The following is a 26,744-nucleotide window of genomic DNA, read 5'->3' on the forward strand; positions in this document are numbered from 1 at the left end:
AAGATTTACAAGGATGTTGCCAGGGTTGGAGGATTTGAGCTATAGGGAGAGGTTGAATAGGCCAGGGCTGTTTTCCCTGGAGCGTCGGAAGCCGAGGGGTGACCTTTTAGAGGTTTATAAAATTATAAGGGGCATGGAAAGGATAAATAGACAAAGTCTTTTCCCTGGGGTGGGGGAATCCAGAACTAGAGGGCATAAGTTCAGGGTGAGAGGGGAAAGATATAAAAGAGACCTAAGGGGAAACGTTTTCACTCAGAGGGTGGTATGTGTATGGAATGAGCTGCCAGAGGAAGTGATGGAGGCTAGTATAATTGCAACATTTAAAAGGTATCTGGATGGGTATATGAATAGGAAGGGTTTGGAGAGATATGGGCCAGGTGCTGGCAGGTGGGACTAGATTGGGTTGGGATACCTGGTCTGCATGGACGAGTTGTATCAAAGGGTCTGTTTCCGTGCTGTACATCTCTATGACTCTATGAGGCGAAAGCCCCTTGCGCAAAATCCCTACATTCCTGATGAAGGGCTTTTGCCTGAAGTGTCGACTTTCCTGCTCCTCCGATGCTGCCTGACTTACTGTGCTTTTCCAGCACCACTCTAATCTAGACTCTATGACTATCTCAGACATAAGTCGCATCTTCCTTTTATTTCAATTGTGCCCACTGGTCCTAGATTCAATCCCAACAGGACGCAATAGTGGATTTTTTTTCATCAAACTGTTCACAAATGACATTGCACATGTCTGGGGTAGACTGTCTCACATGGAGAAAGGAAGACTTTAGACTGTGGCACTAGCGCCCTCTCAGCATACATTAGTAGAATTGCTCTCCGGAACGTTTCTTTGAAGACCTCAGTGGTTGGCCGGAGGAGTCAATGCTCTGCACGCGGAGGGAATGACCCAGAAACGCTAGTGTGAGGGCAGCCGGCTGGTTGTAGCGTCCATGCGGAGCCGGTGGCAGCGGCGGCTTTTCGGCTGGGAGCAGCCAAAGAAGTGGGGGGTTAACAGCCTGTTTTTGATGGTCCTGTGAACAGAGTTTGTGTGGCCAGGGAGTGAGTGCATTAACGATGTTGTGCGAGGCGCAGGAAGGCCACACCACCGCCGTCTTTAAAACCCTGCCAGGTAAGAGTTTGGGGAGAGAAAGAGCCGCCTGTCTCTGTTCTGGGCCCTGAGGGGAGCCCGCAGACCGAGAGGTTAAAGTAAACCAGAAATCAGGCTGAAAGTGCACTGTCTTATTCGTATATACGGCTGAAACGGACCTTATTCACTGTGGCGTTGTTTCACGTTTTTATCAAGTGATTAAGTCGTGAAACATTTGAAGTTTCTCCACCTTTTAGGAAGGTTATCTCAGACACCACTACTGGGGTTACAATATTTAGAGGATCTGTATTGGTGAGGATTGAATTGGAAGCCTTAAAGAGACTGATAATGATACATAATACATAGAATTCATGGACGGCGCAGTATACCTTATGTTCAATTTTCTAGGAACAAAGAATGGTTATGAAACAAAGTATTGGTATTTTTAAAATGCAGCAAGGAAGACTAAACGCGTGTTTCAACTCAAAATTACGAGAATTCTAGGAGTAAATGTAATGAACGCAAATGATTAAGTTGACGTCAACTTTAATACGTTGAGATATTTCATATGAATTTAACTTTTGCTATTTGTATGACCTCGTTTTAGAAAAACCAGTAGATACAAGTCTGTTATCGTAATTTTAATTGATGAGGACTGGTTGATATATTCATTTAAAATTGAGAAAATCAAACGAAGTTCCAAGACCCCTTGTGGAGGAACTCATCATAGTTAGAATAAGAAAGAAGAATTAAATTAAAAGAAGGCATACTTGAATTTTAAAACAATTTAACATCGTTGAAGGAAGAAAGGAAAGAAAATGAGGGATAATAAGTTCTACAATTTTGAAGTTTCAGAAAGGAATGAGTTAATGGAGGCTGTCCACTCAGTCTCGATTTCATTACCATGACGTTGCGAGAGTGGTAGTGTGAAAGTTAGCGTATTTGGAGCTACAAAAATGGGAAAAAAAATTAGAGCAGCAGTGACCATAATTGTGTTGATAATAGTACAAAGCGAGAATAGTTACGGAGTTTGTAGATAGGATAAAATTTGCCATGTGACTAGTTTTACCTTATATCCTTTCCAGTTATAATGAGACAATTGTTCAGTTATTGGCCTGACTTGGGCTTTATAGAGACTAATCATGGAGAGAAAATAGGGTTTAGATTTGAAAGAATAATTATACTGTTTGGTTCCCTCTCTGCTACTGTATTCAATGTAAATGTTACCTTTTGAGGTCAGAAAAAGATGAGCCAAGAATTTTGATGGGTGAAAAAGACTAAGGGCATAGTTACTATCTGAAAATCAGGAAGACCAAACTCAATACCTTTGTTGTACAATTTGCTCATTTGCCACAGAATTGCTATTTACCATGGTCTGAATCAAACTTTATTTAACCCTGGCATCCTGCTTGACCAAGAGCTGACCTTCAAACTCCATATCTTTTCCACTAACAAGACCATTCAATATTTGAAATGTTGTTCACCTCCTTCCCAAACTTGGACTTCATTCTTGAAACCATCATCCTTAATACCACTTCTAGACTTTATTTCTCCAATGCTTACAAGTCTTTTTTAAGTTGCATTCATCATATTTCTGATTTACATCTTACATCTCAGTTTTTGTAAAGGAATGATGTGTAAAAAGTATAATGAGGAAGATGGAGGTAGGAAGTACAGAATGAGGGGATGATTGTGTTGAAGCTTTGCAGCAGTCAGGGATAAGAGTAGATGGAGGTCATAACGGAGGAGCTTTACGAATGAACTATGTTGGACTAAGTTGTCTTCAGATCTTTGCAACTCTATTTAATAAATCTGTCGATTCCTTTGCTTGAACAATAAATTAATTGAAAGATTATGCATGTTGAAAGTAGTTTGCTTACAATGGCTTACAGTGCTCAATTTTTGTTGTGTATGCTTCACAGCAACTACCTGGCTGGTCAAGAATTATTATAACATCTACCTTTTGAACTAACTTTAGGAATATGCGATAGAATGGATGAATTAGTTGATAAATAGAAACTGAACTAATTAAAATGCAGTGACCTAATTTACTGCACATTTTTAATCCCCTTGCTGAAATATAATGTGAATAATATGCCTAACAGTAACACACAAAAATATTCTGCACCAACCTGAAGACATGATCTGCAACTACAATAAAAGATATTAATTTTTCAAAAATACTATTTTTGCAAAATGGTAGTAGTTCAAACAATTCCATCGTCTTCTAGAGATCTTTAATAAGTCATAAAAAATATTGGTTATAGTTTGTAGGTAATGTTTTAGCTATGTGTCTTGAGTAATCATTTCTAAGTTTCTTTCTAAAGTAGTTAAATTCATTATTCTTTTCAAACAAAATACTTAGTTTGATATTCGTCACAAGTGTTAATTTTCTTAAGTTTCTGGAAAGCACTCCTTTGTAGAGAAGTCAGCTTTGTAGCCAAGACTTTGCAGTCACTGTTGCATATTTCTCTTTTTTTCAAATGGTCATTTGAATGTGGTGCCAAGTTAAGGGGATCTCAGATACCTAGCAACAATGAAGGCATCAAGTATAATCACATCGAAGTATTCGCAGACAGCAAGTTAAAAACCACCAATTCGCCTTAATTTTTCAATGTGTCACTTTTGAGAGCAACATAAAAACTTGGACATAGATATGGAATTAAAGTAAAAACAGTAACATTGAACTTCAGAATTTAGTGTCTTTAAAATATTAGGTTTTTTACATTGTGAAATAATTTGATATTCCACAGGTAGATAGGATAGTTAAGAAGGCGTTTGATATGCTTTCCTTTATTGGTCAGAGTATTGAGTACAGGAGTTGGGACGTCATGTTGCGGCTGTTCAGGACATTGGTTGGAATATTACGTGCAATTAGAGTCATAAAGATGTACAGCATGGAAACAGACTCTTCGGTCCATCCCATCCATGCCGACCAGTATCCCAACCCAATCTAGTCCCACTTACCAGCACCCTGCCCATATCCCTCCAAACCCTTCCTATTCATTTACCCGTCCAAATGCCTCTTAAAATGTTACCACCCTCTGTGTGAAAAGGTTGCCCGTTAGGTCTCTTTTATATCTTTCCCCTCTCACCCTAAACCTATGCCCTCTAGTTCTGGACTCCCTGACCCCAGGAAAAGACTTTGCCTATTTACCCTATCCATGCCCCTCATAGTTTTATAAACCTCTATAAGGTCTCCCCTCAGCCTCCAACACTCCAGGGAAAACAGCCCCAGCCTGTCCAGCCTCTCCCTACAGCTCAAATCCTCCAACCCTGGCAACATCCTTGTAAATCTTTTCTGAACCCTTTCAAGTTTTACAACATCTTTCCAATAGGAAGGAGACCAGAATTGCACGCAATATTCCAGCAGTGGCCTAAACAATGTCCTGTACAGCCGCAACATGACCTCCCAACTCCTGTACTCAGTACTCTGACCGATAAAGGAAAGCATACCAAACGCATTCTTTACTTATCCTATCTACCTACGACTCCACTTTCAAGAAGCTATGAACCTGCACTCCAAGGTCTCTTTGTTCAGCAACACTCCCCAGGACCTTACCATTAAGTGTATAAGTCCTGCTAAGATTTGCTTTCTCAAAATGTAGCACCTCGCATTTATCTGAATTAAACTCCATCTGCCACTTCTCAGCCCATTGGCCCATCTGGTCCAGATCCTGTTGTAATCTGAGGTAACCCTCTTCGCTGTCCACTACACCTCCAATTTTGGTGTCATCTGTGAACTTACTAACTGTACCTCTTATGCTCACATCCAAATCATTTATGTAAATGACAAAAAGTAAAGGACCCAGCACCGATCCTTGTGGCACTCCACTGGTCACAGGCCTCCAGTCTGAAAAACAGCTGTCCACCACCACTCTCTGTCTTCTATCTTTGAGCCAGTTCTGTATCCAAGTGGCTAGTTCTCCCTGTATTCCATGAGATCTAACCTTGCTAATCAGTCTCCCATGGGGAACCTTGTCGAACACATTACTGAAGTCTATATAGATCACATCCACTGCTCTGCCCTCATCAATCCTCTTTGTTACTTCAAAAAACCCAATCAAGTTTGTGAGACATGATTTCCCACGCACAAAACCATGTTGACTATCCCTAATCAGTCCTTGCCTTTCCAAATACATGTACATCCTGTCCCTCAGGATTCCATCCAACAACTTGCCCACCACTGAGGTTAGGCTCACCGGTCTATAGTTCCCTGGTTTGTCTTTACTGCCCTTCTTAAACATTGGCACCACGTTTGCCAACCTCCAATCTTCTGGCACCTCACCTGTGACTATCGATGATACAAATATTTCAGCAAAAGGCTCAGCAATCACTTCTCTAGGTTCCCACAGAGTTCTCGGGTACACCTGATCAGGTCCTGGGGACTCATCCACCTTTACCCGTTTCAAGACATCCAGCACTTCCTCCTCTGTAATCTGGACGTTTTGCAAGATGTCACCATCTATTTCCCTACAGTCTATATCTTCCATATCCTTTTCCACAGTAAATACTGATGCAAAATATTCATTTAGTATCTCCCCCATTTTCTGTGGCTCCACACAAAGGCAGCCTTACTGATCTTTGAGGGGCCCTATTCTCTCCCTAGTTACCCTTTTGTCCTTAATATATTTTCTGGTCATCTTCCTATCAGAAAGATGCTGTAAAACTTGAAAGGGTTTAGAAAAGATTTACAAGGATGTTGCTAGGGTTGGAGGATTTGAGCTGTAGGGAGAGGTTGAATAGGCTGGGGATGTTTTCCATGGAGTGTCAGAGGCTGAGGGGTGACCTTATGGAGGCTTATAAAATCATAAGGGGCATGGTTAGGATATATAGACAAAGTCTTTTCCCTAGGATGGGAGAGTCCAGAACTAGAGGGCATAGGTTTGGGGGGGGGGAGGGGAAAGATATAAAAGAGACCTGGGGTCAGAGGGTGGTATGTATATGGAATGAGCTGCCAAAGAAAGTGGTGGAGGCTAGTACAATTGCAACATTTAGAAGGCATCTGGATGGTTATATGAATAAGGAAGGGCTTGGAGGGATATGGGCCAGGTGCTGGCAGGTGGGACTAGATTGGGTTGGGATATCTGGTCTGCATGGATGGGTTGGACGAAAGAGTCTGTTTCCGTGCTGTACATCTCTATGAATCTGTGACTAAGTCAAATTAGTTTCTCAGATGCAAAGATCCTCAGAAGTAATTATGAATTTAATATATCATTAAAAACAGTTACACCCTGTTCAACAACGTGTCATTTCTGGTTTCAAGTGTTTTCAGTGAAAAAGTAAGTTCTTGCTTGCTCATTTGTAAATCATTGTCGAGTGGGAACTTCAACAGTGTGCTGCTTGGTAAAGCATAGAATAGCAACTTCTGGATTTCTGCATTTAACTACACATATGCATGCTCTGACAGTTTATAGCAGTTTCAATGTAACACTGATGAGCAATGGTGACATTTTCCCTGTTACTACGGTCCCAAAATGGACCAAAAGTCCTGTTTGCACTTTCTCTTTAGCTGGAAATCAGCTAGTGTCATTGCATTCAACTAGAAAAAAGCATTACTGAGTCTCACATAAATGTGAAACGCAAGCTTTCAAGCCATTGAGCCGTCGTACAGTGAAAAATAAAAACTATTTACAAAGCAGTGGATCAGTCTATTTTCATTATTTCATTACTTTAGAATTTTGTAATTTCAGGAAACATAGCAAGATCCGATAAACCACAATGAGGCAAATGTCCAATCTAACAATTTTTACTGATGTTTGATTGAGAGATTACTATTACTAAGAACACCAGAAACGTTCGTTTGAATAACAACGTGTGACCTTTTCATATTCAACTGAAAAGGAAAACTTTGGTTTATTGTCTTATCTGTAAAGTAGTATCTCTGACCATGCAGAACTGCCTATAATGTTGAAGCATTAACTTGGATCAAGCACTCAAATGTGGCTTGTTATTGAGTCAAGTCATGGATTCAAGTGTGTTATCACTAGCCTAAGACAATGATCTCAGAAAATCTCACGACAATTAATTGAAAACGCAATTTTGTGAAAATACCAATAAACAATCCCATAGACGAACAATAAATTAAGCTGAAGAGTATTATAGTACCATTTGAAAAACTGTATGTAGGATTACTGTCATGTTGCCTATAGAATCAAAATAGTTCAAATATCCATTCATTGCCCAAGTGCTGAGAAATTCTGATTGGAAGTACTGTACTCATTTTTCACAAACATTGTATCTTGTTCTCACTGCTGTGTGATCATGCTAAAGCAAGGTCTGATGGGTTTTTTACTGGTCAGCTTTATTGTCATTCTAATAATGCTACGTGGTTATAAAGCAAATTTTAGTAACTGTACAGGTGTTTGGGCTCTTTAACTGAAATGTCCTTTCTCAATGTGCTCTAGAGTGACTCCTAACATTTATTACATTTTTCAAATAGGCTTAAATATATTGTACAGATCTGTTTGTTTTTTGGGAAATTGAAGGAACCCTAATGACTTTTTTTTCTGGGCTATACAGACTTGTTTTGAAAACGTATCTTTCAGAGGACTAGGTTTCTGTATCCCCCACAAATGTACCCCACTAGCAATAGAGACTCCACTCCAGTTTCTGCAAGGAAAAAATAAGTTACATAATTTTCTAGAGCACCCTTAACTCTAGTTTCAGTTACAAAAATGCTTGCGATATTATAGCAGTGTACTTTGGCGCATTGAATTCATAGGTTTAATTTTTGATGTTTCTGGTGAAGGGACATTATAGTAGCGTATTAGTTTTTGGGGTAGACATTGTCCTGGATTTTTCAGTTAGCTGTGAAAGAACGGCACCTGCTGTTCACTACGCTGGTAAATGCCTACAGATTCTTCGTGGGCTTTTAAACGGCAACTTGCTGTCATCAGGCGTCTGATCCAGTTTGGCGCCCTTTACAGGGGACGTGTGGCATCTGAGAGCAGGGCAAGCAACAACGTCAGATTGAAGAATCCTCACTGAGACATGCATAGTCTAAATCAGTAAGTATAAATTGGATATTTTAATTTATTGTAAAATCATGTACTGGAAGCAGCATAACTATAGAGAAAGAAAATTGGGATTAAGAGAGATAAAGACAGAAAAAATAATACATTTTTAACCTCTTCAACAATAATTAAAATGTGGAAAAAAGGTCGTATTCCACACTTGTAAAATTTAGTTTTCAGTGTTAGAGCAGTTGCTTGTCAGTCACTGATTTATCACACACTTAAAAATTCACTTGCACCTAACTTTTTCTGACATGTTTATTGGGTAACTAGTGGGTAAAAACTGCATCTACACACCTTTACATCAAGTTCAATGCCAGGTCTAAGAAGATACTAACGTAGCAAAGAATGGGTTATGTTGGGTCCCATGTCTTGGGTATCCGCTTTTAATTGTGCATGCACAGATTCTCAAAGTTACTTTTCATTTCTTTTCCTTAATGATGAGCTCTGTGATTCTTTACACAAAGTCTGCACTACCATGTTCACATTATTCATTGTCCCTTACCGTAACTCACTCATTCTCTCTTCAGTGCCATGAAACTGCTTACCTCCCTCAATATTTGCTGCTTACGTTGGTTAAGTTATAAAAATTAAAGGAGAGGGCCTCCTAATCACCTGTATCATTATTTGTCTACTTTTTCAACATTAATGTTTTACTCTTTCAGTCATGACGGTATACACAATTTTCTTTTTTGTCCTATACGTTAGGTTCCCTAGATGTTAACTTGAATGTCAGTGCTTAAAAGTTTTATTTAAGATTGGTAGAATAAGGATACCTGTATAGAGCAAGACCTTTTAAGCTATTTCTTTTTTACTTGTAGCTTCTGTGTTGTGTCCAGTGGAGCCAGTTGGAAGATGGTTTGAAGCACTTGTAAAGCGTCGGGTGAGGAATGTGTCAGCTTCCTTTCATGAGCTGGAAGATGAGAAAGAATCGTCATCTGAGTCAGAAGATGAAGAATTACAATTAGAGGAATATCCATTGTTGAAAACACTTGACCCAAAGGACTGGAAGGTGTGCACTCATTTTATTCTAATGATAATACTTAAAATTTCAGTTCCACCACTCCCCCCCCCCCCCCCCCCCACCTAAACTTATTTTGTTTAAAACCTGGGTTGTATTTGCTGATGAAATTTTGCTGCTCAAGTTGTGAATTTCTTTCATGTCATATATCCAGAATTTTTCTTCTCTGCACCTTCACTTGATGCAATGGTTTCTCTGAATCAATTCTCCTACCTACCCAAAAGTGTGGCTTCTATTTTCAGAGGAGTCATTCCATGGTTGATGGCACACCATGGAATGACTCATTGAGCACACAGAAAGGGTCAGAGTTCTCCGCAGCAAAAAGAAAATCCATGGATTATTTAATAATTCAAACTGCATTTTTATTTATACAGTTATTGAATTGAACACACCATACTGATCTGTATTTAACTGAATATGATCCTCACTGAAGAAACTATTAGTAGCACATGATTTTAAGCACCAATTGGTTCGCGACCACTCATGATGATGAGAATGGTTGGTGATAAGGGAAGCCATTTATCTTCTTCTTAACAAACTTCTAATAAATACATTGTGAAGGTAGTAAATTTAGACAATCTGGCTTTCAATTCCACTGCTGTTAAGGTGATCGGTTTTGATTTAAAAATACTACTCTCCCAAGATGCTGCAAATTCAGAATATCCTGTAGAAATACTAATATGTTAACTCTAAAGATAGGAAAAGTTTATTTTTCCTTGTAAGTTATGAAGAAAACAGGAAACTAAATCTCAGCAACTCATATGGTACTGAGTGGAATGGTTTATTGATTAATCTACGATGTCCCCCTCTATAATACTTTCATCATCATTTTGACAGTTAATTTTTTTTTATTGTTTGTAGAATCAAGATCATTATGCAGTCCTGGGACTTGTACATTTGAGGTACAAAGCAACGCAAAGGCAAATCAAAGCTGCACGTAAGTATTTTTCTGATATAATCTGAAGGATTCGCTCTTTTTATTTCCACTTATTTTTGCACCATGCTTTATGTTTTCAACTCATTTAAATTTGTTAATCAAAACTTGTTTATTCGACTTAATTTATATTCAAGGAGTTTAAAAATTAAATAGAAAATGTGTTGACCCTCTTACCTTGGAGGAAATGTTAGAATACCTAGAGATTTAATTTTGATACAATAATATTATGTAGAAATTTTGCAATAACATATTTTTTGTCCTTGATATTGGCCTAGAGTTTGCTGTCAAGAGTGTGGTGCTGGAAAAGCACAGCAGGTCAGGCAGCATCCGAGGCGCAGGAAATCAACATTTCAGGCATAAACGCTTCATTGTGGGCGGCACGGTGGCACAGTGGTTAGCACTGCTGCCTCACAGCGCCAGAGACCCGGGTTCAATTCCCGCCTCAGGCGACCGACTGTGTGGAGTTTGCACATTCTCCCCGTGTCTGCGTGGGTTTCCTCCGGGTGCTCCGGTTTCCTCCCACACTCCAAAAATGTGCAGGTCAGGTGAATTGGCCACGCTAAATTGCCAGTAGTGTTAGGTGCAGGGGTAAATGTAGGGGAATGGGTCTGGGTGGGTGCGCTTCGGCGGGTCGGTGTGGACTTGTTGGGCCGAAGGGCCTGTTTCCACACTGTAAGTAATCTAATCTAAGTTATAAGATTCCAGTGAGGGGCTTATGCCCGAAACGTCGATTCTCCTGCTCCTTGGATGCTGCCTGATCTGCTGTGATCTTCCAGCACCATACTTTCAATTCTGATCTCCAGCATCTGCAGTCCTCACTTTCTCCTAGAGTTTGCTGTGCTTGCTTTAACTTCTCATACTTGTTGTTGATATTTGTGCTGCAAATATAATTGCCAACTGAAGTAGCAAGTGGAGTTTTAATTTAGATAAATGTGAGGTGTTGTATTTTGGTAAGGCAAATTAGGGAAGGAGTTTTCCAGTTAGTAGCAGGGCCTTACAGTGTTATTGAGCAAGGACCTAGGCGTGCAGGTGCATAGTTCCATGAAAGTGGAGTCGCAGACTGGTGAAGAAGGCGTTTGGCATCACTGATCAGTGCATTAAGTTTGAGTTGGGATGTCATGTTGTGGCTACACAGGACATTGATTAGGCCACTTCAGAATACTGAATTCAATTCTGATCTCCCCACTGTAGGAAAGATTTTGTGAAACTTGAAAGAGTTCAGAAAAGATTTACAAGGATGATGCCAGGATTGGAAGGTTTGAGCTATAGGGAGAGGCAGGGGCTTTTTTTCCCTGGAGCGTCGGAGGCTGAGGGGTGACCTTATAGAGGGTTAACTGCTCGTAAATGGGAGTAATTCAATTTAGGATATCTGGCCAGTGTGGCCGAGTTGGACTGAAGGATCTGATTCCATGCTGTGTAATTCTATGACTCTATATATAAGCCTTAACTTTCTGTTTTGAATATAGTTTGTTTGCCAGTGTGTCATGTGAAAGATTGATCCAGAAGCTTAGACCTTAGCAGGTTAAGAGTAGAGTATTGGTTTGATAAAGGATCTGCTGACTGATTGAAAGCAGAGGTCAGGATAAATGGGTCCTTCTCTGGATGGTGAACTCTAACCAGCGGGGTGCCTCAGGGCTCAGTTCTCCAACCTCAACTATTTATAATCTATGTAAATGATCTGCAAACAGGGACAGAGTGAAACATAGCAAAGTTTGCGAATGATACTAAAATCGGTGGGAAAGCAGGCAGTGTTGAAGAGAGAAAGAGTTTACAGGTGGATATTGATAGGTTAGGAGAGTAGGCCAGAATCTGGCAGATGGAGTTTAACGTGGATAAATGCGAGGTTGTCCATTTTGGTCAGAAAAATAAAAGGGCAAATTATTATTTCAGTGGTCATCAGATTCAAAGTGTGTCAGTGCACAGAGATCTGGGCTTGTTTGTGCATGAATCATTAGAGTAGAAAAGTAGGTGCAGCATATAATAAGAAAGACAAATGGAATCCTGGAACTTATTACAAAAGGACTGGATTAGAACAAAAAACTGTTGATATAATTATTTAAGACATTGGTGAGACCACACTTGAAGTATTATGTCCAGTTTTGGCCTCCTTACTTGAGGAATGTGATGGTGGCACTGGAGGCAGTTTAAGAGGAGATTCACAAGGTTGATTCCAGTGGTGAAAGTGCTATTATACAAGGAGCAGTTGAATAGCTTGGGCTTGTGTTGAGAAGAATGAGGGGGCAATCTAATTGAGACATTTAAAATGTTAAGGGAGATTGATAAGGTTGACGTGGAACAGATGTTCCCCCTGTGGGACAGTCTTGAACAAGAGGTCAACTATACAGAATGAGAACTGTTAAGTTCAAAACTGAGATGACGAGGTTGTGAATCTGTTAAACTCACTCCCACAGAGTGCAGCAGAGGCAGTATCAATCAACAAATTCGAAAAAGAAATGGATATGTTTCTGATGAAAAGCAGGATACAGGGCTATGGAGAGCAGACAGAAAAGTGGAGTTGAGACCAGAATAAGATCAGTCACGATCATTTTAAATGGCAGCGAGGGCTCGAAGGGCTGAATTGCCTATTTCTGCTCTTAATTCCTATGTTTCTATATCTACCATGATTACACAGGAACTTCACACTTTTCATGACACAGCCAAAATGATGCCAATTTTGCAAAACTAATAACAAAACTGTAAATTTCAGACAGTGACCTTTGAATTTGTTTAATTGCACATCTGCCTTTGCCTGAAATTGCTGTGGCATTTGCATCTAGACATGCACTACAACAGGATTTTGGGTCATTCCATTGTGTAATTGGCCACATTTCATTGAAACAGTAACCTTTTGGGTTTTTGATAATTATTTTTTGAGTAAATAAAATCACTTGACGGTATTTCTTCATAATTCTGTACAATAGTCTTTTTTTCACTTGAAGGAAATCAATTAAATTTACCTTTGTAACACTGTTTGACCATGCAAGGGGAAAAATGTGGCTCAGGAACAGCAGTACGAATTCAAGAAAATCTCAACACAACTTATTATCATTAGGTACAAAATATAAATGTTTAATTTTGCATTTGGCATTCTCACTGGCAGCCTTGCTCAAATGAATTTTGGTTTGATTAGGCTTATCAGCAATAAGATTTTTAGTTAAACGTGGTTATAAACCCAGGAATCTTCCAGCATGGATTCTTCAAAGCTAGGACCTGTTATGTCATCAATTATGTGCAAACCAGGAGATTTGTTTTGCATGGATCTCCTTTTAAATGTTAGCATACTCTCATGGGCAAGCCTCTCTAGGATGTCAAAATAACTGTCAATGACTTGAGAAAGAAAACAGTGACATGCTATCATTGCTACTAATTTTTAAAAATTGTGTGTAAAATAGAAATAGCACATAGTAACATACAGTTGAAAAGCTATTTGGTTTTATGAATCTCTTAGCATCCTCTTATGAGCTCTAGCAGATTCACAGATCGGATTTGACAATCCAATCTATAAATAGACTGCCAAAACAAAACTATTGATAGCATTTGTTAGAATGTGTTTCTTTGATTAGAAAGTACAATTTGACATAAAAATAACTATTCATTGAATCATAGAAGCCCTAGAGTGTGGAAACTGGCAATTTGGACCATCCACACCTACCCTCTGAAGAGCATCTCACCTAGACCACGTCATCCTCACCCTATCCCTGTAATCTTTCATTTTGCACCTAACTAATCCACATAGCCTGCACATCCCTGGATACTATGGACAATTTAGCATTGCCAATCCACCCAACCTGCACATCTTTGGACTTTGGGAGGAATTCCAGAACACTGGGAGGAAACCTACACAGACACTCTGAGAATGTGCACACTCCACACAGTCAGTCGCCCAAGGGTAGAATCCCACAAATCGTGTCCCTGTTGCTGTGAGGCAGCTGTGCTAACCGCTGAGCATCGATGTTTCTACGTAATATATGCAGTACACAATAGGTTTCTATTTTTGCACCATTTAAAAAATATGAAATATACTGTGATTTCCCATGAAGGTCATTTATAAGGGCAGGGAGTGGAGCAATGAGTGGTAGTTGTAAACAGTTGGCTTTTGGAGGCCAATTGCTGCATGTCCCTACCTAAGGGAGTTAAGGAATTGGAAATAGATATTAGACAAGAAACTCAATTAATCGAAACAAATTTAGAAGTGGAGCTAAATCCCTCTTGAAGCGTACAGACAGTTTGGATGTGCTTCATTCAGGATTGTAAATGCAGGTTTCAGTAAATTGACTGTTTAAAACATTAATTTTTGTGTAAATCGATGTTAAGTCACTATATTTCCTTTTAGATAAGGCAATGGTATTGAAACATCATCCTGACAAAAGGAAAGCTGCAGGTGAACAAATAGGTGAAGGGGACAATGATTATTTTACATGTATTACTAAAGGTAAGATTGTACTTCTGTGCATCATAAGTAAACTTGTGCAAATATCTTTTATTGTTACATTTTTTATTGTTACTTTTATTGAATCTGAAGGCCAGATACATAAACCCTTGCTGTAATATGTCAAACCCTAATTTGTGAAAAATTTCAATTACATTTTAAATGTAAAAGTGATAGTAAGATTTCATTGTAATTAAATTTTTCAGTTTGGTTTGTAACTATGGGCTGTTTGGATTTTGGTAATTTGTTAATAGCATTTTTATTACCTTGCAGCCAATGAAATACTGTCAGATCCCTTGAAACGGCGAGCATTTGACAGTGTGGATCCTACATTTGACAATACAATACCTTCTAAAAGTGAGGCAAAAGAAAATTTCATTGAGGTGTTTTCGGCAGCTTTTGAGCGGAATGCCAGGTGAGTGGCAAATACAAAATCCTAATGTTTTGTAGCTCAGTTTATTCGGGCCTGTCCCAATAAGGTGCATAAGGCAATGTTATTAACTTATGCTTTTGTCATAATGTAACATATTGTTAGAAGTATTGGAAGTTGCAAATTGTGATCGCAATCCATGATCACAATTTACAAAATATTCGTCCAGCCGTATCAAAGATTTCCCACCCTATCAGTCTACTCTGGATCATGAATAAAGTGATGGAAGGTGTTATCAATTTTGCTTTCAAGCAGCACCTGGTCAGTGACTCCCAATTTGCGTTTCGCCAGGGCCACACAGCTCATGACCTTGTTATTAGCCTTGGTTTAAAAGTGGACAAAAGAGCTGAATTCTAGAGGTTAGATGAGAGTAACAGCCCTTGACATCCAGGTTGTATTCGACTGAGTGCGGCACCAAGGAGCCTGAGCAAAACGAGAGTCAAACTCTCTACTTGTTGGTATCATAGCTTGTACATAAGATATTGCAATTGGTGGAGGTCAGACATCTCTACAGGGCTTTCTCCAGATAGAGTCCTAGCCCCAAACCAGCTGCTTCATCAATAATCTTTTCTCCGTCATAAGGTCAGAAATAGGAGCTTTTGCTGATGATTGCACAATATTCAGCACCATTTGCTTCTCCTCAGATACTGAAGCAGTCCATGTTCAAATGCAACAAGATCTGGACAGTATCCTGGCTTGGCCTGGCAACTGGCAAGTAACATGTGCACCGCACAAATGCCAGACAATGTCTCTTATTGGAGATGGTCAATCTAAACACCATTCCTTGATATTCAGTGGTGTTACCATCACTGAATCTTCCACAATTAACATCCTGCATGTTACTGTTGATCAGAAACTCAACTGACTCACCATGTAAACAGTGGCTACAAGAACAGGTCAGAGGCTAGGAATATTGTGGCAAGTAACTCACCTTCTGACTCCCCAAAACCTGTCCATCATCTACCAGGCACAAGTCAGTAGAGTGATAGCATAGTCCTCAGTTGCTTGGATGGTTCAGCTCTAACAACACTCAAGAAGTTTGATATCATCCAGGGCAAACAGCGTGCTTGATTGGCACTATGTCCACAAACATTCACTCCCTCCACCATTGATGCTCAGGAGCAACATTGTGAATTACCTACAAAATGCACTGCAGAAATTCACCAAAGATCCTGGAGCTGCACCTGCAAACACCCCCCTCCACCATGACCATTTCCATCTAAAGGATAAGGGCAGCAGATACATGGGAACACCATCACATTCCAGTTCCACTCCAAGCCACTCACCATCTTGGAAATCTGTCACTGTTCCTTTGCTGTCATTGGATCAGAATCCTGGAATTCCCTCCCTAAGGACATTGTGGGTCAACCCACCTGCAGGTGAACTGCAGTGTTTAAGAAGGTGGCTGACCCCCAACTTTTCAAGGGCAACTAGCAATGGGCAATAAATGCTGGCCAGACAGCGACACCTAATATTTAAACCATGCCATCACATTACTTGAAATGGGGTATTGTTGGATAAAAGCTACATGGCAGACAATAGTGTGTTTCAGTTTGGGATAAAGCTGGCTTATGGTGATAGCTTTCAACTTTGTTGGGTATTTTGGTATTTCAAATGTTAATTTTGCATTATTCCTAATACAGACAATCAGTTGAATGCATTCAATAAGTTATGTTAAATTTGAGAACATCAAATCATCCAGGAAGTACAGAAATTTATTTAAAGGAGCATGAGGATAACTACAATTCCACTATCAGCATGTGCCGTTTCGTTTCATTTGGAATGTATTTGGAAAAATGATTTGGTTTGGCATCTCAACAGAAACAGTGGGGCTTTGTGCCTGCTTGACAATCACAAATTTTGTTTTCCAACCAGAAGTAACTAAACCATTGCAGAACTCTAGAACAGACATAATATTTCATAATTGGGAGCCAGCTTTATAACTAATGTAGCAATATATCCAGAAAGACCTTATGATAGCCTGCAGTTGAACATAGATGAACTATTCTTTAATTTGATCTCATCTGTACATTCATACAGATATGAAAAAAATGGAAATGGTGTAAATAAAATATTGCCAAAATGGAGCTGGTACTGCAGTATTTGCTCATTTGGGGGAATTGAGGGATACTATACTAATTGATCTAATGACGTAGGTTTTCTAACTTTATTCCATTCCCTCAGTATATGGTTTGCTTTGCTTTAGTTAAGATTAGGTAATCTTCATTTTAAAAACTCACTGACTAATAGTCAATGTATTTGTTCCTTTTATTTTTCGATACGATCGTATAATTTGATATAATGGATTGCTCAATCAGCATCTCCATCTCATTTTTACCATACACTAGCCAGTTTTCTGAACTCTGTCCCAAGTTTTCTCGAGATGTGTTTATATAAATCTAGTGTGTCTTTTACTTTTTTCAATGTACAAGTATTTTTCTTAATTTGTTTTTATAGTTTCTGTTTCAGTTGCAGATTGTTGAATGTGGTTTAACACTACTTCTTTTGAATACTGACATTTCATTTAGTTTCATTTATTACGTATAAAACTTGACTTGGATTGTATTTGTGGTTACATTTGATGAAGAAAAATACAAATGTTATTCCTCAGATGGTCCAAAAAGAAACATGTTTCCAAACTGGGCAATTTGAATTCTTCCTTCGAAGAAGTAGATTCTTTTTATTCATTCTGGTAAGTTTTTTTTTAAATTTCCTAGTGTACTGTATTTTAGATGTTGATTGATGTTTATCTGCAAAACATATATGACATTTTAGCAAAAGGACTGAGGAAGTTTTAAAGAGGACAGAAAAGAGTTAGTGAGCTAGCTGCAAAGTATAGTTGGCTGAAAGATTCTTTGCCATTGATAGAGAATGGAGTGGCCAAGAATTCCGACGTAGATATATTTTCTTATTTAATTTATCCCCATTAATCAATTTTTTTTCAACCCACAATTTAGCATTTTGTTTTTCTCACCCCTTTTCTCCGTTTCTTTTCTCTTCTGAAGTTATTGACAGGTTAGAACTCCTATCTAGGAACAGGAATAGGCATTCAATCTACCCAGCCTGCCCTTCCATTCTAGGTGCCCTTAATGCCCTTTCCCACACTGTTTCCATATCCCTTAATGCTATAAATCTCCAGAATTGACTTTTGTGTTTAACCTACTGAATAACTAAGCTTCCAAAGCCCTCCAGAGAATTCCAACAATTCACCTTGCTCTCAGTATTGAATTCCTCCTCTTATTGGTATAAAATGGCATGCCCCTTATCTTGAGAGTACATCACCTGGGTCTAGGTTACCAGCCAGGGAAACTTCCTGCTTATGTTCACCCTGTCATGCCCTGTAAAAATTTAAGTTTCAATAAAATCGTACCTCATTCTTCGAAAGTGTAAAAAATACATACCACATGCCAGGATTAAACTGATGAACCTCCATAGCACTCCCTCAGTGATAAGAATATCCTTCCTTAAATAAAGGAATCAAGACTGTCCAAAATACTCTCGGCAATTACTCAGCAAGGTTCTGTGCAACTGAATAAGGCTTTTGCTGGTCACCCTGTATAACCAAGGTGACTATGACTCTTGCTTGAACTTTGGCAATGAGCAGTACTAAAGTCGACTTGTGTGGAAAAACCTTGAACCTATAAATTATTTTACTTGATATCCACAGTCATAAAAGCAAAATACTGGGCTCCTGGAAAACCTGAAATAAAAGCAAAGAATTGGAGAAATTTAGCAGGTCTGGCTATATCTGTGGAAAGAGAGGCAGAGTTGATGTTTCCAGCCCAATAAGACTCCTCTTCATTGAAGAAATGTCAACTCTGTTTCTCTCTCCACAGTTTATTGCCAGATGTCCTGTGTTTTTCCAGCACTTTTGGTTTTTTTTTTATCCACTGATATATTTCTGGTTGTACATCCCATGGGTGTACTTGTTCCGTTTGCCCATTTCTCTTCCATAGCCTTGAAAGGAATAGACTTTCAGCAATTGGTGGACACTGCCATTACTGGAGTGTTAGAGTACTAGCAGTACTATTATTTAATTATAGGTTTGCTTTATTTTGTAGTTTTCTCCTTTTAAAAGGGAAGGTTTTGTTTTTGTCTGACCCTGGGACAACCCAGTACTGTATCACCAGATCATTTATTAAATGGCTAAGACAGAGAGCCTTCTCTGATTTTCTATTTAACTGAGGAAATCTTACTGTACACAGAAGGACCCAGAATTTTTCTTGTCCATTTGTGTACAGATTCCCTTGTTTAAGCAATCAAACAGGTTAATCAACCTGTTCAAAGATATTATGCCGCATCTGTAGAGCATATAAAACATGACCCTGGGCTTTCTGATCCAGAGGGTGCTACCACTTCACCATAAGAGGCCCTCTGTTTTATGGGTACGCCTTACTGCGTATAGATTCCCTTGCTTAAGCAGTCAATCAGGTAAAAAATATGTAATCTGTATTTTAATATTGGCCTTGGCTGCAGATTGTGAGCATTTGGAAATTATGTAGATTCATTCTAATCAATTTTGGGTGTAAATTGGTGGCTGGCCACCCTCCTATCTACATCAGTGGAACTGATGTGGAGATGGTCAACAGCGTCAAGTTCCAAGGAGTGAGAATCACCAATAATCTGTCCTGGACATTCCATGTTGGTGCATTGGTCAAGAAGGCATGACGCTGCCTCTACTTCTTAGGAGGCTACGGAAATTTGGCATGTCCACAAGGACTCTTATCAACTTTTATAGATGAACCATAAAAAGTATTCTATCCAGATGCATTGTGGCTTGGTGGGGGCAACTGCTCTGCCCAGGACCATAAGAAACTACAGAGAGTTGTGAACACAGCCTAGTCCATCACACAAGCCAGTCTCCTATCCATTAACTTCAACTACACGCCTCAATGCTTCAGAAAGGCAGCCAACGTCATCAAGGATCTCTCCCACCCCGATTATAATCTCTTCCAATCTCTTCTGTCATTCAGAACATACAAAAGCTTAAATATATGTACCAACTAGTTCAAAATCAGCTTCTCCCTCACTGTTATTAGACTTCTGAATGATCTCTGAAGTTTAAAATCTAATGATGATTTTATTTTTATGCACCTTCTCTGCAGCCGTAACATTATAATGCTCATCCTATTCTACCACCCTACGAACTTTGTATGTTATTATCTGCCTGTACTGCACACAAAACAAAATGTTTCACTGTACAATAATGAATCAAATAAATTGCTTCATCTTACATATTTCTAACATCAGAATTGCTGGACTACTGAAAGTGTGGTAAACTACCAGATAAATATGCCTTATTTCAATACTGATGTTTATGAAAATTTGACTCAAACTAGTTAATAGACCAATGGAAGCACTCTCACCTGTAAATCACACCCTAGAGTGCATCGGCGAGATTGACATTTCTTTGAAAGGCTAGAGACTCTTGCCCTGTCAGAAATGCTATTAGAAAAAATGTTAAAATTAGGTTCCATTTTTTTTTGTGTGGATGTAAAAGATCCTACTGCACTATTTAAAGCAAGGTGGAACGTTTTCTAGTTAGTTCAGGAAAACATTTCTCCTTCAACTAATGTTACTCAAAAAAGATTACCTCGTCATTTAGGTTTTCGCTGTTTATTGAACGTGTTATTAACTGCTATGTTTTCCTAATTTAGAATAGTGAATTTACTACTGTATTTATTGTGAAACATTCTGGGGTGTTCGACATTATGAAAGGCACATGGAAATTCTTTATATGTTTCATTATATTGCATGTTTCATAAAATCGCAGAATAATCTGGCCCGGAAGGATGCCAACCTCTTTAAGTCTTTGCCAGCTCTTTTGAACAGCAATGAATTAACTCTATTCCTGTCTTTTCCCCTCTTCCCTGCTTTTATGTTTATCTCCAGTACTTGTTCAATTTATCTCAGTTTGGCAGTGTGTTCCAATTCTTAATTCCCTGTTTTGTTTGAAAAGTTTTTGTTATCGATCCGAATTTTGCCAATTAACATCTGGATAGCAATCTTCCACTGTTGAAAATATTTTCCCTTTATTTACTCTATCTTCAATGATCTTCTATAAATTTATCAAATCTTCTTCTCTTTTCCTTTTCTGTTCCAATCCAGCTGCTTTAGTCTGTCAATGTAACTGTAATCCATCAGTCCAGGAGCCATTCTAATAAATCTCTTCTGTGATTTCTTTGCAAAGTTTTCAAATCCTTTCTAGAATGTGGACTAAATTCCAGGTACTCCTGAGAGTTTCAGAAATTGTGGGCAGTCACTTTAGCAAATGTGCTCACCTGGCCATCATACGCTGAGCACACAATCACAACATTGATTTGTAACATGACATCATGCTATTGAACAATAATCACTGGATGGTATTTTCATGTTAGCAGCATAATTTGGAAGTAGTTTGAATAAAAAAAACTCCAAAATAGTAAGTTTAATCTTGATCCTTTCCAGCTTATTAAAATGGAATCAGGATGAAACAGTCATGGCTGACGAGAGACATCAGGGACAGCGTAAAAGCAAATAAGAAAGCATATAATGTGGTTAAGGGCAGTGGGAAACCAGAGGATTGGGAAGCTTACAAAGACCAAGAGAGGGCAACAAAAAAGAGAGAGAAGATTAAATATGAGGGCAAGCTAGCTAGTAATATAAAGGAAGACTTGGAGTTTCTTTAGAAATATAAAGGGCAAAAGTGGACATTGGGTTGTTGGAAAATGACACTGGAGAGATAGTAGTGGAAGGAACTGAATAATTACTTTGTGTCAGTCTTCACAGTGGAAAACACGACTAATATCCCAAAAATTCAAGAGAATGAGGGGACAGAGCTGAGTATGGTGGCCAACACCAAGGAGCAGGTGCTAGGAAAACTGAATGGCCCAAAGGTGGGTAAATAACCTGGACCAGATGGACTACACCCCAGAGTTCTAAGGGAGGTAGCTGAAGAGATAATGGAGGCATTGGTAGTGATCTTTCAGGAATTTCTACAGAGGGTCCGGAGCGATGGAAAATCTCTAACGTGACATCCTGTTTAAAACGAAGTAAGGCAAAAGATGGAAAATTACAGACCGATTAACCTAACTTTTCACTTTATACATAGACGATATAGGTGAAGGAACTGAGGGCATTCTGGGCTAAATTGCAGACGATACAAAGATAGATGGAATGGTAGTATTGAGGCAGTGAGGCTGCAGAAGGATTTGGATGGGTTAGGAGAGTGGGCAAAGAAATGGCAGTTGGAGTACAACGTGGGAAGGTGTGAGGTCATGTATTTGGTAGGGAGAATAGCAGCATGTTCTAAATAGGGAACAAATTCAGAAGTCTGAAGTGCAAAGAGACTTGGAAGTTCTAGTCCAGGAATCTGTCAAGGTAAACTTGCAGGTTGCATCAGTAGTTAGGAAGGCAAATGCAATGATGAAATTTATTTTGAGAAGATTTGAATATAAAAGCAAGGCTGTGCTTCCGAGGCTCTACAAGTTTCTGGTCAGACCACAGTAGGAGTATTATACGTAGCTTTGGACCTCATCTCAGGTAGGATGTACTGGCCTTGTAGAGTATTCAGAGGAGGTTAACAAGAAATCTCCCAGGAATGAAAAGCTTAACGTATGAGGAATGTTTGAGGACTCTGGGTCTATACTTGATGTAGTTTAGAAAGATAAGGGGGATCTAATTGAAATATGCAGAATACTGAATGACCTGGATAGAATAGATGTTGGGAAGATGTTTCTATTGGTAGGAGAGACTAGAACCGGAGGGCATAGCCTTAGAGTAAAGGGAAGTCCAAATAGAACGGCGATAAGGAGAAACTTTTCAGCCAGAGAGTGGTGAATCTATGGAATTCATTGCTTCAGAAGGCTGTGGAGGTCAAGTCATTGAGTATGTTTAAGACTGAGATAGATTCTTGAATATCAAAGGGATCAAGGGACATGGGGAGAAAGTGGGAGAATGGAGTTGAGAAACCTCTCAGCCATGATTGAATGGTGGAGCAGACTCGATGGGCTGAATGGCATAATTTCTGTTCCTATGTCTTATGGTTTTATGGAAAGTTTGCAAAGGCACACAATTCTGTGGTTTCACTGACTCTGGAATAACATTTATAAAGAGTGTCAGTATTTAAATATAGCATTTAGATACAATGCTAAATTACTGTTGTGGTTGTCAGAGTAAAATTCACAGATTTATGAGCAGCAAATAATGACAGTAGCTGAGTATGTGAATTCTGTACATTGCAAGGGCTGGGTAACCTTTTTACCAAAACAACTTATATAATACAAAACTGAAAATGTGTTGCTGGAAAAGCGCAGCAGGTCAGGCAGCATCCAGGGAACAGGAGAATCGACGTTTCGGGCATAAGCCCTTCTTCAAGAATGAGGAAAGTTTGTCCAGCAGGCTAAGATAAAAGGTAGGGAGGAGGGACTTGGGGGAGGGGCGTCGGAAATGTGATAGGTGGAAAGAGGTCAAGGTGAGGGTGATAGGTCAGACTGGGGTGGATCCTTGGTGGAGTGGGAAGGGGAATTGAAATGTTGAGCCACAGGGTGGTTGGGTTGGTTGGTCCGGGTGTCCCAGAGGTGTTCTCTGAAACGCTCCGCAAGTAGCCGGCCTGTCTCCCCAATATAGAGGAGGCCACGTCGGGTGCAGAGGATGCAATAGATGATGTGTGTGGAGGTGCAGGTGAATCTGTGGAGGATATGGAAGTTTCCTTTGTGGCCTTGGAGGGAGGTGAGGGGGGAGGTGTGGGCGCAAGTCTTGCACCTCCTGCGGTTGCAGGGGAAGGTGCCGGGAGTGGAGGTTGGGTTGGTGGGGTTGTGGACCTGACGAGGGAGTCACGAAGGGAGTGGTCTTTACGGAATGCTGATAGGGGAGGGGAGGGAAATATATCCTTGGTGGTGGGATCCGTTTGGAGGTGGCGGAAATGACGGCGGATGATGCGCTGAACATGGAGATTGGTGGGGTGGTAGGTGAGGACCAGTGGGGTTCTGTCCTGGTGGCGATTGGAGGGGCGGGGCTCAAGGGCGGAGGAGCGGGAAGTGGAAGAGATGCGGTGGAGGGCATCGTTGACCACATTGGGGGGGGAAATTGCGGTCCTTGAAGAAGGAGGCCATCTGGCCTCCTCTATATTGGGGAGACAGGCCGGCTACATGCGGAGCGTTTCAGAGAACACCTCTGGGACACCCGGACCAACCAACCCAACCACCCTGTGGCTCAACATTTCAATTCCCCCTCCCACTCCACCAAGGATATGCAGGTCTTTGGACTCCTCCATCGCCAGACCACAACAAAACGACGGTTGGAGGAAGAGCACCTCATCTTCTGCCTAGGAACCCTCCAACCACAAGGGATGAACTCGGATTTCACCAGTTTCCTCATTTCCCCTCCCCCCACCTTGTCTCAGTCTAATCCAACGAATTCAGCACCGCCTTCCTAACCTGCAATCTTCTTCCCGACCTCTCCGCCCCCACCCCAGTCTGACCTATCACCCTCACCTTGACCTCTTTCCACCTATCACATTTCCGACGCCCCTCCTCCCTACCTTTTATCTTAGCCTGCTGGACAAACTTTCCTCATTCCTGAAGAAGGGCTTATGCCCGAAACGTCGATTCTCCTGTTCCCTGGATGCTGCCTGACCTCCTGCGCTTTTCCAGCAACACATTTTCAGCTCTGATCTCCAGCATCTGCAGACCTCACTTTCTCCTCCTATATAATACAAAAGAAAATTGATTTCCACAAAAAACAATTGCAGTGCTTTTTGTCCTCAACAAATTTTCTTCACCATAGCTATTCCTCTCAGTATTTCAAGCATAACTGGATTGTTTAAAGCTATTACATTTCTGTATGATGTACACTTGCAGAGGTTAAGATTATCGATAAAATAAGTGCTTAGAATTTTCCTTTCTGCTTCTCCTTTTAAAAAAAACATATCTACTCCATACAATATACAAAATATAGTTGATACAATTCGCAACACATTTACCTCCTAGTTAGAAGGTTGTGGTTTAAAGCAGTCTTCCAACACGTAATCTGGCTGATTCTTCATGTAATGTTGAGAGAATGTTGTCGAAGGTACTGTCTGTTAGGTGTAATGTTAGACTGAGACCCGTAACTGTTCAGTTATAATGGACCAGCCTCCTTTCTGAGAGCTTGCTGTGTGAAAATTGATTTTCGGTCAATACATAAAGACATAAAGTAATTAATTGGTTGTGAAATCCTTTAGGACACCCTAAATATGTGCTATTGGGCCACATATGAAATTTTACTGTGCCTGTGGGTCTGTCAAGTGAATTTTGGAGTACAAAAGCAAAATACTGAAAATCTGAAATGAAGCAAAATGCTGGAATTACTCAGCAAGTTTGGCTGCATCTTTTGGGGAGATAAAAGGGTTCTGCAGAGTTAAAGTTTCAAACTGGTGATCTTTCAACAGAACTGAATTAAACACCTAATCTAAAGAAATGACATTGACACGCAAAATTAAATCTACTTTCTCTGTGGATACGAAATTACCTGCTGAGCATTTATACCACTCTAATTTTATTTCTGATGTTTAGAATATTGTTATTTGGACTTGTATGAATTCTCCAAACTGCACAAGCTCTTAATTGCTGTGCTTAGCCACTATTTGTTCAACATGATCGTTTTATAGTATCTTGTCTCATAGCTGCTAGATTATTTCATCTGTTTCATGATTAATGCTTAGACCTTCTTTAAACGTTCAGGTACAATTTTGATTCTTGGCGGGAATTTTCGTACTTGGACGAAGAAGAAAAAGAAAAAGCAGAATGGTAGGTAATCCCTTAATCATACTTTTGTTTCTGTCTAACTTTTTTTTAATGTTGACATAATTATTGAGAAACATCGTGCATACATCATCCACCTTGGTAGAGCCATTGGTTCATCAAAACCTAAATTAGATAATTAAAATGTTACTGTTGTTAATTAATGAAGTAATCAAATGTTTGAAAAACAAATTGCCTTGGAATGTTTTACCTCAATTTGCCTCTACAAATGAGGCAAGATCTTGAATAAAATTGAATAGATGTACACCTCTTCCAATCAAATCACCACATCTTTCAACCAATTAAAACAAAAGGTGGTTTGTGCTGGAATTTTAAAAAAATGTAACTGCATAATCCTCTTAAATTCTTTCTTTGAACTTAGCAGGTTTAACAGGATAATTGACGGTGTGATTATCTGAGTATGATCCAGTTGAAGGAATTGGCAACTTTATACCCGCACTTTGAGTCAAAATTTCTGGTTAAAGTTCAAAACATTAATCCTAACTGTCTGTGAGGTTTCCTCCTCTTCACCTGTCAGTCCTTGTGGAAGCGAATACTGAAGTCTGGGGCCTGTGCCAAAATTTCCGCTCTGTTCAAATAATTCCATGTGGACTTTGGTTTGAAACCTGAATCTTCCCATTTGTATGTAACACCCAACACATTCACCACTGGATCAGCTTACATGATTTTCTAAATAATATTTCAGTTTCAACTTACAATAATGGTGTAATTGAAGATTATTGCCAATGCTTCAAAATTTTTTAATAAAGTTAGCAAGTGAAAATAGCAAGTATAACCAGAGATCATTCCAATCCATGTTACAACATATTACAACATCACTATGCCACCCCAAGTGTTAGACTTGATTCCATCAACACTTTCATTGATTAAGTAGTTTAATAATTGATGATAAAATTATTAAGGGGAGGCAGTGGCCTTGTGGTATTATCACTGGACTGCTAATCGAGACCCAGGTAATATTCTGGGGATCCGGGTTCAAATCCCACCGTAACAGATGGTGGAATTTGAATTCAATAAAGATCTGTAATTAGGAGTCTGATGATGATCATGAATCC

At 39.6% G+C, this 26,744-nt stretch overlaps 1 protein-coding gene across 1 annotated transcript in view; it reads left to right on the forward strand.

Moving 5' to 3' along the window:
* The first annotated feature begins 907 nt into the window (after nucleotides 1–907).
* dnajc2 (DnaJ (Hsp40) homolog, subfamily C, member 2) overlaps nucleotides 908–26,744 on the forward strand; it is a 44,003-nt gene continuing 18,166 nt past the window's right edge. The window contains exons 1-7 of the mRNA XM_043713834.2: nucleotides 908–1,117; nucleotides 8,913–9,103; nucleotides 9,974–10,049; nucleotides 14,383–14,481; nucleotides 14,752–14,893; nucleotides 17,520–17,600; nucleotides 25,609–25,674. Coding sequence (XP_043569769.2) covers nucleotides 1,063–1,117; nucleotides 8,913–9,103; nucleotides 9,974–10,049; nucleotides 14,383–14,481; nucleotides 14,752–14,893; nucleotides 17,520–17,600; nucleotides 25,609–25,674 — 710 coding nt within the window. The 5' untranslated portion in view covers nucleotides 908–1,062. The remainder of the gene's footprint in view (nucleotides 1,118–8,912; nucleotides 9,104–9,973; nucleotides 10,050–14,382; nucleotides 14,482–14,751; nucleotides 14,894–17,519; nucleotides 17,601–25,608; nucleotides 25,675–26,744) is intronic.

This window comes from Chiloscyllium plagiosum, unplaced genomic scaffold (genome assembly GCF_037043375.1).
Source record: "Chiloscyllium plagiosum isolate Xiang-an unplaced genomic scaffold, Cpla_swu_hap1 HiC_scaffold_23, whole genome shotgun sequence".
In the NCBI taxonomy this organism is placed as follows: Eukaryota; Metazoa; Chordata; class Chondrichthyes; order Orectolobiformes; family Hemiscylliidae; genus Chiloscyllium; species Chiloscyllium plagiosum.